Source organism: Eubalaena glacialis, chromosome 8 (assembly GCF_028564815.1).
Source record: "Eubalaena glacialis isolate mEubGla1 chromosome 8, mEubGla1.1.hap2.+ XY, whole genome shotgun sequence".
Lineage (NCBI taxonomy): Eukaryota > Metazoa > Chordata > Mammalia > Artiodactyla > Balaenidae > Eubalaena > Eubalaena glacialis.
The window spans coordinates 87564755-87580227 of record NC_083723.1 but is presented as its reverse complement, the minus strand read 5'-3'; the positions used below and the strand labels follow the sequence as shown (position 1 = coordinate 87580227).

Here is a 15473-nt window from a genome sequence, read left to right as displayed (position 1 = left end):
ATTGCCTGGGCATGTTCACAAGCCTGACATGGGCAGCACATACATAAGCCTGACATGGGCATTGAGAAGCTTGATCCTTCTACTGGCCAGGCCACTGATGGCCGCTTGTAGAGTGAGGTCAAGAGCCAGGCCAGAACGCTGATCGGACCTCTTGAGACTGTCTTTTTTCCTGTGGCTGGATTAGAGGAAATGAAAGCTCATGCTCACCCCAAGTGCTACGATTTCACTTGGATCTCTGCATCTAGACACGAGTAAGATGCATACACCTTGCATCTTTCTGTTACACTGAAACTACTGTTAATCTGTTGAATTGGAATTGAATGACCATGGAAAAGTAGGGAATTAGATGCCAATCTATGCTGACTCCAGGACAATGATAACAATGAAAACATAATGGGATACCATTATATTAGGAATACCATTAACATTAGGTTTGGATTCTGCTAATCAAATCTTTTTTTATTTTTGAAAAATTAGGCTCTATGAGACTGACATGGTACAGTTTGGCTGTATATTCCTATATTAATAATAAATCACAAAGGGTAGTCTAATAACATTAAACCATTTAAGAAAGCAATTCAACTAAGAAAGATAGGGTGTATATCAACCAGCAGAAAATCCAAAGTATTATATGACTAATTTAGTCTTTGAAATAAAAATGACGATACTTGTCGATAGAAAATTAACTTGGACTTTATAAACTATGTTGAATTTAAGATGAATCAGTGATTATTTTTGGTCAAGAAAAGGAATATTTTGATTTTTAATTTTTAAAGTACTTTTTAGTGAGTTAAGAGAGAGTTGGCTCAAAATTATTTCGAGTTCATAATGAAGAAAAGTTTATTTGTTGTTATTTTCTGAACATCAGTGGAGGCCTTTAAAGCAGAAGATCAAGCTAGTTGGGGACATCTTGCTGTATATTATATATTGTTATTGGCTTATGTTTTGAAAGATTGAAAGGTCTGAATTTTTTTGGCAAATAGGAAAATTTCCCAAAGCCTGTCACCAATGATAATATTTGAGGGTTTGCCATGCACCATGCCATGTTCAGTGTCTTATGTCATTTCATTTAATTCTCATATCTATAGACAGTCTTATTATTTCCATTTTATAAATGTGGAAATTGAGAGTCGAAGGAAGTAGAGAACTTGACCGATTGCTGAGCTGATAAGAGTCAAAGCTAGAATCCCAGCCTCATTCTTGCTCTTATCTGCAAAGCATCCCACTGAATGCCGGTCAAGGAGACATCACCTGTAGAATGGCCTTGTATTTGCCTGGTAAAGAACTTACTGACACCTGAAAGACATCAAGCCCATTTTCTTACTCCAATCAGATTAAAACATAATTCTAAACACTTATTTACTGGATTTACAGGAATGTCCCTTTTTTTGTTTGTTTGTTTGTTTGTCTTTTTAAAGCTTTTGGACATTGGATAAATTCCACTTCAGTCAAAAAATTTTATTTATTTCAACATTTCTTTGCAACTTGGGCTCAAACACATTGGTAGGACTCTATTATCTGGATTTTCTTTATTTTTCAAAATGTTAATGAATTTAGAAGGATTTTAAGTACCTATACCTTATTTCTGCTTTTACTGAAGAAAAATATGACTAAAGTCAGATCTTTTTACTAGGCAGGCAGACCTGGGTGATACTTTTGTTTGGCATTCATTGAGTTGGCCTGCCTGAGAGAGCAGTGAACTTGAGCCTGGGATATAACTGCATCCTCTGTGGATGGTCTCCTGTCAGCCTCCCTGGGAGGTGGGGGGTTGGGTCATGCTTTACCCTGCCTCCCAGGTATTGGAGACTCTCCCTTTTCCTGCCCAAATAAAGGGAAGGGGTGCTTGTTTTGTGGGAGAGGGGATAGCTATTAGGTGGGCAAGTGGATCCTTTTTCTTACAACTAGTTGCCATTATTTATTTTATTATTTTCATGGCAAAGAAGTTGGTCAGATCCCTTCCAAATTTCTCTACAAATATTTATGGTTTTGATAAGCATTATTTTAAAAAACCCCTCTATAGTTAAAAGATTTGATAGAAAAATCCGAAAATACGGATTCCAAAGGAAGAAATTTTAAACAAACCTATAATTGCATTCCCAGAGAGGGAACCACTGCAACTACTCACACCTGTGGGACTGTCATGGTCCTACTTCCTGCTTTTTGTGCAAAGACTCTCCTGCAGACATCACTTTTTCACTAGATGTGATCATACTGCATGCACTGTTTTTTGTTTTTTTTTAACTGCTTTTAAAACTAAGGAAGATTTTGTGGACATCTTTCCATGTCAGTATATCTATACAGGCAGACCTCGTTTTACTGCATTTCACTTTATTGTGCTTTGCAAATACTGTGTTATTTTACACGTTGAAAGTTTGTGGCAACCCTGCATCGACCAAGTCTACTGGCACCATTTTCCAACAGCATTTGCTCACTTGGTGTCTCTGGTAATTCTTGCAAAATTTCAAGCCCTCCATCAGCAAAAAGATTATGAGTCTATGAAGGTTTAGATGATGTTATCATTTTTTAGCAATTAAGTATTTTAAAATTAAGGTATGTACGTTGTTTTCTTAGACAAAATGTATTGCATACTTAACAGACTACAGCATAGTGTAAACATAACTTTTATGTGCACTGGGAAACCAAAATATTAGTGTGACTCACTTGATTGTGGTATTTGCTGTATTGTGGTGGTCTGTAACCAAACTTGCAATATCTCTGAGGTATGCCTGTATCCATATCCATAGTCATATCTATCTATATAGTTTTATATCATCCTAATGGTATAAAGTATTCTCCATAGATTCTCAAGTTCACTCAAACCATTCCTTAATATTGGGCAAAAAAAAATCCATGGTGTGGACACGGATTTTTCTGTTTTCTCTCTGATCAAGTTCCTGTTCCTTTAGGAGGGTAGCGGGATGTTTTATGAAACATTCATTGCCTACTCTGTGCCAACCATTGTGCTGTGGCTGGGAATGCAAAGATGAAAAGGACAGTCTCTGTGCCCTTGAGAAGACCACACTCTTATGCAGAAGATAAATATTGTAAACAGATCATTATAATAATTGCTCTAGTAGGTGTTGGAAATATACTGTCCCATCTAACTTATTTTAAGAATTGTTAAGTCGATAGGCTGACATAGGCACAGAGAATTTTTTTCTTTTCTTTTTGTTTGTGTGTCAATAAAGCAATAATTTCATTTTTATTAAAGAAAAGGAATTATAAAAGAACGTTGGGCCTTTTGTTTTCATCTGATCCAAGAAGAAAAAAGATGGACCTTTCTGTTTTGATCAGGAAGAAGGCATGGCTTTCTGCGACCCATGGAAGGGCACTTCCTTCTGGATTGCCATTTAACTTGTTTCCGATGGTGTCCTCATCCTTGCCTTCTTGTTTTCAAGAGGTTGGAAGAGGACTTAGTAGTGGATTTTGTTTTTGTTGTCGTTGTTTTTAAAAAATTTTTATTGGAGTATAGTTAATTTACAATGTTGTGTTACTTTCTGCTACACAGCAAAGTGAATCAGTTATATGTATACCTGTATCCACTCTTTTTTTACATTCTTTTCCCATATAGGTCATTACAGAGTATTGAGTAGAGTTTCCTGTGCTATACAGTAGGTCCTTATTAGTTATCTATTTTATATATAGTAGTATAGTATTGGATTTTGACTTTGATGCCATCTAGCCCTTTTAGATCACCTTAGCGTATTTGTGTGCTTTTCTCTTCAATGCAGCGGGTCAGCAGGGGCATTAAAATTAAGCTGTAACATCTAACAGAGTGCTCTGAATTTCCATTCCTTCTTCTCTCCTGCTGGCTTTCCTTTCTGTGGTGGCGATGGCCGTTAGGTTGGTGTAGAGAGCAGTGTTGACATCCTTGATTGTCCTCTGACTGTAAGTCCCCACGTTCCCTTTGTCAGCACAAAGTGGGCCTTGCACTCCCATTCTGCCCCTGTCCAGCCCTGCCTGTGTGCCCCCTCGTACTTCCTCCCTGTGTTCTGAGTTCTCCTTGCTATCTCCAAGTTTATTTTGACCTTGATCGAATTCATGGTTGTGTTTTTAAATCATAGCTTAGTTTCTTCTCTACTCATTAAGAGTAGTGACACTAAAAATACTGCCCCCCACCAGAAAACAACATTCAAGTGACTTCCTGAATATGAGCAGTATTTTTCCTTTGGGATGTTTGTACCAAGATTATGTTCAACTATTTCATTTCCCCTTAGTATCTGTTTGACAGTATTCAGAAAGGGCATCTGTGAATCATTTCATTTAATAAAATCACCTGCAAATCCTCTATGCCAGTCAGGCAGGCCAAAGCACAAAGCACAGCCTGCAGAATTGAGGCCCAGGAATGCTGAGTGCGGCCCCCCTGGGCTTTGCATCTGCCCAGATGTTTGTCCTTTGCTAAAACTTCACTCAGTTCATTTGCATAGACTATTAAGCCCTGGGGTATGTACTACTCACTCTTTGGTTTTGCACAGATTAAGATGAAATGGCTTTTAGAAGTCTTAGACCTTTAAAGTGATGGCTCTCTAGTATTGGAATCTCCTCTGTGCAGGCGTTATGTTGCCTTATAGTAAAAGCTCTGCACATATACAGTCTAATAAAAGCTGATGAGCCATTCCAGTGGGGAGCCATTGCTTTCATTTGGAGTGTTTGATTTTTATTCAGCACTTACCTTTTCCTGGAAGGAAGAAATTCCCAAGAAAACAAAGAAAAAAAAAAGAAATTTGCAGGTGCCAGATTTCCTTCCTTTGCTGTTGGCTACTGCTTTGTTATCTAAACAACATTCAAAAAGTAATTCGAATACTACTGTCCACTTGAGTCCTTTCTTTGGTAAGAAATACTGCTGATATCCAGTTTTGAAGCACGCCCCAGGATAAAGTCATCTGGGGCTATGTGGAAATGTATCTTTCTAACCAAAGCTTTTCTGTCCGTGTGTTTTTCTTCCATAGGAGATGGCGAATATTTTGGCTCAGAAGCAACTGCGTTCCATCATCTTAACAGTGAGTACCTATGTGCTGTGACCACCTTGTTGGGAAGGAATGGTCTGGTGTATTTATTCATCTCCTCTTTTGGCTTGGTTTTGTGATTTGTTCTGTGACTTGCTTCTGTGGTGAAGCAGTAGTAACTAGAAAGGAGGAAAAAGTGTGCTTTTGGAAATGGAATAAACAAAGCTTTCCCACAGGAATGGCCTCATGATTGGAGGGAGAGCATCTCTGGAACTGCTCTAGAGAGAAACGCATTCTGGCAGGAAGGGTTGGAAGTCTCTCTCGGTGGGGCAGGTTTATTATACTCACTGTAGCTTTAGCTTTGCGTTTAAGGAAATCAGGGGCTCCCTGACTTTAAAAATTCCACCAGTATGAGCTTATACTGTTTTTAGTGAGGAAACTAGCTGGAAACATATCAGACTCTGAGAGAAGTCCTGAAATTTCGACCATCATTTTCCTGGGCCCCTTTCCTAGAGAAAGGCAGGAAAGACAGACATGAAACCCACTCATTAACTGTGATGCGAAAAAGACCTGAAACCTCAGTGGAAAAGAAGCTCTACATGTTATGTTGTGAACGTTTAGAAGTAAATCAAATAGCAAGATTTCCTGAGGCCTTATCTGCTACTTGACTTTTAACCAAAGGCTGAAAGAAGCATGTGTGATTGATTCTTCTGCTCACCAAAAAAAAAGTGCTCGTGTAATTCTGAAAAGGAGTTCTGCAAGCTTACAGTTACACACACACACACACACACACACACATTCCAATACAATGAGGCCTTTAAAAATTAAAAACCTTATGAGGGCAAAGAAAATAAATATTCTAGAACCCAAAGCCAATAATAATGACTACAATTTGTCATCAAGTTTCATGTTAAACTTCCTGGCTGTTAAGGATAAAGAGAAACCATATGAGTGTAATTTTCACTGTTCGATAAAAGAGGTACCCCAGTTCTTCGGGGGATGACATATTTTGCCCCCTGGAATTGGAATCTGAAACGGGTATTGTTAGAACATTCTAATAGATTCTTGGTCCAAGAATGGCATTTTAGAAATCACAGAGGGATTCATAATACGGTTATTTTTTATACTGGCTCTCAATAAAGGTGGAAACAGTGATTTTATTTATTTATTTATTTATTTTTGGCTGCATTGGGTCTTTGTTGCGGTGTGTGGGCTTCTCATTGCGGTGGCTTCTCTTGTTGCGGAGCACAGGCTCTAGGCATGTGGGCTTCAGTAGTTGCAGCACGCGGGCTCAGTAGTTGTGGCTCGCGGGCTCTAGAGCGCAGGCTCAGTAGTTGTGGTGCATGGGCTTTGTTGTTCTGTGGCATGTGGGATCTTCCCAGACGAGGGCTCAAACCCATGTCCCCTGCATTGGCAGGCAGATTCTTAACCACTACGCCACCAGAGAAGCCCCCTGAAGCAGTGATTTTTTTGTTTTTTTAAAACATCTTTATTGGAATATAATTGCTTTACAATGGTGTGTTAGTTTCTGCTCTATAACAAAGTGAATCAGTCATACATATACATATGTTCCCACATCTCCTCCCTCCTGCATCTCCCTCCCTCCCACCCCCCCCCATCCCACACCGCCAGGCGGTCACAAAGCACAGAGCTGATCTCCGTGCGCTATGCGGTTGCTTCCCACTAGCTATCTATTTTACGTTTGGTAGTGTATATATGTCCATGCCACTCTCTCACTTTGTCACATCTTACCCTTCCCCCTCCCCATATCCTCAAGTCCATTCTCTAGTAGGTCTGTGTCTTTATTCCTGTCCTGCCACTAGGTTCTTCATGACCTTTTTTTTTTTTTTTTTATCCCTTAGATTCCATATATATGTGTTAGCATACTGTATTTGTTTTTCTCTTTCTGACTTACTTCACTCTGTATGACAGACTCTAACTCCATCCACCTCACTACAAATAACTCCATTTCGTTTCTTTTTATGGCTGAGTAATATTCCATTGTATATATGTGCCACATCTTCTTTATCCATTCATCCGATGATGGACATTTAGGTTGCTTCCATGTCCTGGCTATTGTAAATAGAGCTGCAATGAACATTGGCGTGCCTGTGTCTTTCTGAAGTATGGTATTCTCTGGGTATATGCCCAGTAGTGGGATTGCTGATTCATATAGTAATTCTATTTTTAGTTTTTTAAGAAACCTCCACACAGTTCTCCACAGTGGCTGTATCAGTTTTCATTCCCACCAACAGTACAAGAGTGTTCCCTTTTCTCCACACCCTCTCCAGCATTTATTGTTTCTAGATTTTTTGACAATGGCCATTCTGACCGGTGTGAGATGATATCTCATTGTAGTTTTGATTTGCATTTCTCTAATGATTAATGATGTTGAGCATTCTTTCATGTATTTGTTGGCAATCTGTATATCTTCTTTGGAGAAATGTCTATTTAGGTCTTCTGCCCATTTTTGGATTGGGTTGTTTGTTTTTTTGTTATTGAGCTGCATGAGCTGCTTGTAAATCTTGGAGATTAATCCTTTGTCAGTTGCTTCATTTGCAAATATTTTCTCCCATTCTGAGGGTTGTCTTTTGGTCTTGTTTATGGTTTCCTTTGCTGTGCAAAAGCTTTGAAGTTTCATTAGGTCCCATTTGTTTATTTTTGTTTTTATTTCCATTTCTCCAGGAGCTGGGTCAAAAAGGATCTTGCTGTGATTTATGTCATACAGTGTTCTGCCTATGTTTTCCTCTAAGAGTTTGATAATGTCTGGCCTTACATTTAGGTCTTTAATCCATTTTGAGTTTATTTTTGTGTATGGTGTCAGGGAGTGTTCTAATTTCATACTTTTACACGTACCTGTCCAGTTTTCCCAGCACCACTTATTGAAGAGGCTGTCTTTTCTCCACTGTATATGCTTGCCTCCTTTATCAAAGATAAGGTGATCATATGTGCATGGGTTTATCTCTGGGCTTTCTATCCTGTTCCATTGATCTATGTTTCTGTTTTTGTGCCAGTTCCATACTGTCTTGATTACTGTAGCTTTGTAGTATAGTCTGAAGTCAGGGAGCCTGATTACTCCAGCTCCATTTTTCGTTCTCAAGATTGTGAAGCAGTGATTTTAAAGTATAGTGCAGTGAAGGTGTTTGTGCAGGGGAGGAGAGTGGGGAGATGAAGGAGTAGAAACTTGGAATTAAGGTCTTAGCCTGTTGTTGGTATTGCCTTGGTAAGGCAGTTGGAGTTAGAATACCCAGAGATGGGGTGGGTGGAATGACTGTAGCCATCATGTCTCAAAGATCAGTTTGTTTCAATGGGACTTTTTATATGAGATTTTGATGGCTGGAAGTTCAAGGTTGGTATTCTCTGGCAATAACTTGGAGTGCAGATACTTTTGAGTTGCTAATAAAATAGATACCCATATGCTCTAGTACCCATACACTTTGGATACTCAACATATACTATGAATTAACATTCTATTGGGAAGATTGGAAGATATGAGGTTTGATTCTCCCCCCATCCCATTGCCTGGCTTCCCACCCCCCAACCTCCATAATTTTGGTTCAGCCACTTCCTTCTATTCCTCATTCTTCACCCCACCCCTCCTTCTTCAATTGCTTATTTTGACATGGTGCTCAGAGCCGGCTGAGGAGTCCAGGTGCACGTCAGGTTGGGGGGCACCCAGAGAAAGTTCTTTGAGACAGCAAGATGTGGTTGGGTCTGGCACGTTCAAAATAACTCATTTGAACGGGTGTTTCACCACTTTGACTGGTTTGTTGGCAGTTTTAAGGCACAACGGTGGTCTCTGACAAGTCAGATGTATCTTAGACCCAAATGCTGCATCCCGTTTCAACCCCAACCCTGGTGTGGGCGAAGGCCCCCATATCTGTCTCCTGCCACTCCTTTTATATTTGTTCCATTTTGGTTCTGTTTCAAAGGGGAAGGGTCATTTTATTTTTAAAAAATTCATTGTGACAGGTGAGTAAAAAGTAATATACATAAATTCACTCACTGCATTGTGGTGACAGTAGTTACTGTACAGTTTCCACGGTGAATTAACTACAAACCTGATAGGTACTTTGCTTTTGTGTGATGCTTCTAAAACTTCTCCCCGTTGAGAAGTGGGATCACTTGTCAGAGACAGTTGCAGGGTTAAGATGATGGGAAAATTGCTTACAATACATATGCACCATTTATTTCTCTACTGCAGGCAAGCAATGCTTCTGTTGTAGAAATCCATAGTTTTTCTCAAGGTGCTCTCATTTCAGGCACACCTTCTCTTGACTTATATGAGTGTAATCACCACTGAATTTCCACTTCCTTCCCCACCTCCACTCTTCACTGCACACAGTAGGTCTTTTCTCCACTTCTGGCCTAAAGATCAGGAACCTTACTGGGCCCTGAGATGTAAAGGAATGCTCCAGGGTCACCTGTGTGCTCATCTTTCTCCTGCAGGGCGGTTCCACCCACTTACATCCCCCTTGCTTCCAAATAAGGACTTCTGAGGTTCTGCTTGGCATCATGATGGGGGGGTAACTTAGGTTATTTGCTTTTTCTTTCTTCCTTTGTTTAAAAAAATTTCACTTGTGAACCATCTCCCTAGCATGTCATCCGAGCTCAGCGGGCCATCAACAATGAAATGGCACACCAGCTGTACGTGCTGCAGGTGCTAACCTTTAACCTTTTGGAAGACAGGATGATGACCAAGATGGATCCCCAGGACCAGGTGAGTGCTCGTTAGACAACGGTAAAAGCACGTGTGGGAAAGAGTGTCATTAAAAGTCTTTTCTTGGGCTACTTGGAAACCAGGAGGTTTTAGATGATGATAATATTATTTTATTATCATCTCAGGACTTAGGGGAATGGATTTAAAATTTAGGTGAATCTAGGATCAGAGAATAAAATAAATGAATTATTTCATTATGCATCAAACACATGCATATTCTTTCTTTATTGGATAAGAAAGCTTGACGTCACATGGCTGCAAACGTTGGCCCTTGGCCCCAATACCTTCAACGGCGATAGCTTTGGAGTCAAGTTCCCAGAACACATAGCCACTTGGTAGCTCTGTGTGAGATTGATTCTGCAGGCTGAAGGAGTAATTTCCATTCTCCAGTGATCAGTGCCACGGGTGGAGGTCCCAGGTTACATCTGATTTCTGGGCTTACATCTTTGTCAGTTGTCTCTTTGCTATAATTCTCTCTAGGTCTCTGGTTGTTGTGCATGAAAAGTTAAGTCTCGATCCAAAACGCTTTGGGGGAACTTTACTATGTGAGGACGGAGTGAGAGGAAACAGCTGGGCGCCCTGCTGTAGCACATTTTCAACTTAAATAGCGCTGCAGCTTTGGAAAGGAAAACACTCATTATTGGCACGTGAGGGTCTGATCTCTAGCAGATGTGGATGCACATGCAAAGTGTGTAACCACCGCAACACTTCATTCATGGCGTGAGGCCATGAGATTAGGAATGATGGAGAGGTTTCGAGCAGCTGTCTAACATGCCCCACGCTTTTGGCAAGACCAAGTGCGATCACCCAGAGAGATGCGACTGTCTTACTACTTCTAGTACGAAAGGCAATGTGTCTTAAGGTGAAACAGCCCTCCCTGCTTGGAAACCGCCTCCTTTTATCTAAAAGATATATTTTTTCTTATTGTGGTTAAATATGCCTCACAGAAAATTTACCATTTTTAAGGTTTGTTTCTATGACGTCACTTCTCAGTGGAGTTAGGGATCCCTTGTCACTTACATATTGTTCATAAACCTTACGTGCCTCTTTATTTCTGACAGTACAGGACTCCCAGGTCCTCTAACTTTTTTTTTTTTTTTCAATCACAAGCCTTCCATCATATTTGGGGCTCTCATTTAGAACTTCACGAGGCAATTGATATCAGTGCTCCAAGTGGCTTGGCTGTGAGGGTAATTGTGGAATAAAGCCAGGGCCTACCAGCAGGGAGAGTGGCAGGAGGAAAAGAAGTATACAGAGCTGTAACTTAGGACATTGGTTGCCTTTTATCTGTTTTTCCTTTGCCTGTATGCAGTGATTCATTTAGACCCTGGGGAACGAGGGAGTAGATGTAACGTCACACAGTGAAGGCAGCTCTCTCTCCCCCTCCCATTTTTTCTCCCTAACCCCTTCAGGCTCAGCGGGACATCATATTTGAACTTCGAAGAATTGCTTTTGATGCAGAGTCTGAACCAAATAACAGCAGCGGCAGCATGGAGAAGCGCAAGTCCATGTACACCCGGGATTATAAAAAACTTGGCTTCATTGTAAGTAAGCCATCTCCAGTAAGCTCTCCTTCCAGCATCCTGGGGCCTGACCTCAGCCACATAACTGATGTCTCCTCCAAGCGTGTGGTCCTCTTGTGCCTTACAGAATAGTTTCCACATTTTCCAGATGTTTAGCTGGTTTAAACAAGATCACATGAAAATCTCTTCTGGCTGCAGTGAAATGGAATAACTTGCACAAGTGTGACTAATACTGAGTTTGTTTATTCAGTTCTGATTAAGTGTAACCAAGAGTAGTTAGCCCAGAAAGCATCTAGACTTCATTAAATCTACTTCACAAGAGGCTTAAGGTTCTATTTGAATTAAATGGGTGATGGCAACTGTGGGATGGATCTTATCATTGGGCTAGTGATTGGATTATTCACATACATCGATTTCATATCAAAATCAAATTGAGTCTCCTGAAATTTAATCATGATCTGATTTATGCAATTTATTTTTTCCTAAAAGTTTTGTCTTGCTATGGATGCTGATAAGATATCTCCTAGATTTTCTTTTTATTCAGTTTGCAAATCAGAACACAGCTTGTCCTGAATATAAACTGTTGTTTTTGTTTCTACTTCTGGTCTATTCTTGCTTTTATCACCATCACATTTCTATATGACCTTTGGTTAATTAATCTCAAATTCTGCAGGTGTAAACTTGGGTTTCTTTTCTACCTCCTTCATAAGCATCATAAATGAGATTTCTGGCTTCAGTGATTAGAAATCACCAGGCATTATTTTTTTTTTTTAATTTTTTCACACACACACATTGTATTTTATTTTTACAAGAGATAAATAAACTGGCACCAAGCATTGTAAATGGATGACCACAACAAAAGCAACAATGATTGCAATTACCAAACACGAAACACACTCATATTGACATTCAGTCCAGTAATCCTCCACTGTAACAGCTCCTTTACTTTGCAGTGAAAATTGATTTGTATATTTTTTGCCTCTGAGTCCTTGTGGGATTTTTTTTTTTTAATGCAAACAGAAAGTCACAAAAATTATAATCATCCTCATCAGTTCACTCAGTCCCACGTGATTAATGTTTTTTTATCTTGATCTTTTGTTAGCACTTTTATGAATTCATCAGTTTTCCATTAGAGTTCTGAAAATGCTTGTTCATTCAGTTCAACAGTATAGTCAGTTACCAGAAACCTGTACTTGTCAGAGTCTTTTCCATGAATTCCTTGAAGATGAAACTCTTTTATAGGAACATTTTTGCAAAAGCATCAGAGTACACCCAGAACTGTCTGTAAATGACAAAAGACTTAAAAATGACCACGGTTAAACATTTGATGAAAGTTCATAATAATACAATTGACAAGGAAATTTAGTTATTTCTGAGATATACATTTTAAAGTAATGACTAGAATTATGACTTATAACATTATACCAGAACATATAAGATTTTTAGAAATTTCATGTAATGTCTGAAACATTTATATTAACAAATTTCCGTACAAATAACCCAAAGAAAGTTTAGTATTAGTTGTTTTTGTTTGTTTGTTTGTTTTTTTATACTGCAGGTTCTTATTAGTCATCAATTTTATACACATCAGTGTATACATGTCAATCCCAATCACCCAATTCAGCACACCACCACCATCACCCCCCACCGCTTTCCCCCCTTGGTGTCCAAACATTTGTCCTCTACATCTGTGTCTCAATTTCTGCCCTGCAAACAGGTTCATCTGTACCATTTTTCTAGGTTCCACATATATGCGTTAATATATGATATTTGTTTTTCTCTTTCTGACTTAACTTCACTCTGTATGACAGTCTCTAGATCTATCCATTTCTCTACAACTGACCCAATTTCGTTCCTTTTTATGGCTGAGTAATATTCCATTGTATATATGTACCACATCTTCTTTTTCCATTCGTCTGTCGATGGGCATTTAGGTTGCTTCCATGACCTGGCTATTGTAAATAGTGCTGCAATGAACATTCGGGTGCATGTGTCTTTTTGAATTATGGTTTTCTCTGGGTATATGCCCAGTAGTGGGATTGCTGGGTCATATGGTAATTCTATTTTTAATTTTTTAAGGAACCTCCATACTGTTCTCCATAGTGGCTGTATCAATTTACATTCCCACCAACAGTGCAAGAGGGTTCCGTTTTCTCCACACCCTCTCCAGCATTTGTTGTTTGTAGATTTTCTGATGATGCCCATTCTAACTGGTGTGAGGTGATACCTCACTGTAGTTTTGATTTGCATTTCTCTAATAATTAGTGATGTTGAGCAGCTTTTCATGTGCTTCTTGGCCATCTGTATGTCTTCTTTGGAGAAATGTCTATTTAGGTCTTCTGCCCATTTTTGGATTGGGTTGTTTGTTTCTTTAATATTGAGCTGCATGAGCTGTTTATATATTTTGGAGGTTAATCCTTTGTCTGTTGATTCGTTTGCAAATATTTTCTCCCGTTCTGAGGGTTGTCTTTTGGTCTTGTTTATGGTTTCCTTTGCTGTGCAAAAGCTTTGAAGTTTCATTAGGTCCCATTTGTTTATTTTTGTTTTTATTTCCATTACTCTAGGAGATGGATCAAAAAAGATCTTGCTGTGATTTATGTCAAAGAGTGTTCTTCCTATGTTTTCCTCTAAGAGTTTGATAGTGTCTGGTCTTACATTTAGGTCTCAAATCTATTTTGAGTTTATTTCTGTATATGGTGTTAGGGAGTGTTCTAATTTCATTCTTTTACATGTAGCTGTCCAGTTTTCCCAGCACCACTTATTGAAGAGACTGTCTTTTCTCCATTGTATATCTTTGCCTCCTTTGTCATAGATTAGTTGACCATAGGTGCGTGGGTTTATCTCTGGGCTTTCTATCATGTTCCATTGATCTGTTTCTGTTTTTGTGCCAATAGCATATTGTCTTGATTACTGTAGCTTTGTAGTATAGTCTGAAGTCAGGGAGTCTGATTCCTCCAGCTCCGTTTTTTTCCCTCAAGACTGCTTTGGCTATTCGGGGTCTTTTGTGTCTCCATACAAATTTTAAGATGATTTGATCTAGTTCTGTAAAAAATGTCATTGGTAATTTGATAGGGATTGCATTGAATCTGTAGATTGCTTTGGGTAGTATAGTCATTTTCACAACATTGATTCTTCCAATCCAAGAACATGGTATATCTCTCCATCTGTTGGTATCATCTTTAATTTCTTTCATCAGTGTCTTATAGTTTTCTGCATACAGATCTTTTGTCTCCCTAGGTAGGTTTATTCCTAGGTATTTTATTCTTTTTGTTGCAATGGCAAACGGGAGTGTTTTGATAACTTCTCTTTCAGATTTTTCATTATTAGTGTATAGGAATGCAAGAGATTTCTGTGCATTAATTTTGTATCCTGTTACTTTACCAAATTCATTGATTAGCTCTAGTAGTTCTCTGGTAGCATCTTTAGGATTCTCTATGTATAGTATCATGTCATCTGCAAACAGTGACAATTTTACTTTTTCTTTTCCAATTTGTATTCCTTTTATTTCTTTCTCTTCTCTGATTGCCGTGGCCAGGACTTCCAAAACTATGTTGAATAATAGTGGTGAGAGTGGACATCCTTGTCTCGTTCCTGATCTTAGAGGAAATGCTTTCAGTTTTTTACCATTGAGAATGATGTTGGCTGTGGGTTTGTCATATATGGCCTTTATTATGTTGAGGTAGTTTCCCTCTATGCCCACTTTCTGGAGAGTTTTTATCATAAATGGATGTTGAGTTTTGTCAAAAGCTTTTTCTGCATCTATTGAGATGATCATATGGTTTTCATTCTTCAATTTGTTAATATGGTGTATCACAGTGATTGATTTGCGTGTATTGAAGAATCCTTGCATCCCTGGGATAAATCCCACTTGGTCATGGTGTATGATCCTTTTAATGTGTTGTTGGATTCTGTTTGCTAGTATTTTGTTGAGGATTTTTGCATCTATATTCATCAGTGATATTGGTCTGTAATTTTCTTTTTTTGTAGTATCTTTGTCTGGTTTTGGTATCAGGGTGATGGTGGCCTCTAGAATGAGTTTGGGAGTGTTCCTTCCTCTGTAATTTTTTGGAAGAGTTTGAGAAGGATGGGTGTTACCTCTTCTCTAAATGTGTGATAGAATTCACCTGTGAAGCCATCTGGTGCTCGACTTTTGTTTGTTGGAAGATTTTTAATCACAGTTTCAATTTCATTACTTGTGATTGGTCTGTTCATATTTTCTGCTTCTTTCTGGTTCAGTCTTGGAAGACTATACCTTTCTAAGAATTTGTCCATTTCTTCCAGGTG

The 15473-nt window shown here is 38.9% G+C and overlaps 1 protein-coding gene across 3 annotated transcripts in view; it reads left to right on the top strand.

Annotated features, from left to right (window-relative positions):
* Nucleotides 1-15473, top strand: part of ELMO1 (engulfment and cell motility 1) — a 560600-nt gene that overhangs the window by 202051 nt on the left and 343076 nt on the right. For all 3 annotated transcript variants that reach the window (XM_061198670.1, XM_061198671.1, XM_061198669.1), the window contains 3 exons: nt 4950-5000; nt 9544-9666; nt 11079-11210. In XM_061198670.1, coding sequence (XP_061054653.1) covers nt 4950-5000; nt 9544-9666; nt 11079-11210 — 306 coding nt within the window. The remainder of the gene's footprint in view (nt 1-4949; nt 5001-9543; nt 9667-11078; nt 11211-15473) is intronic.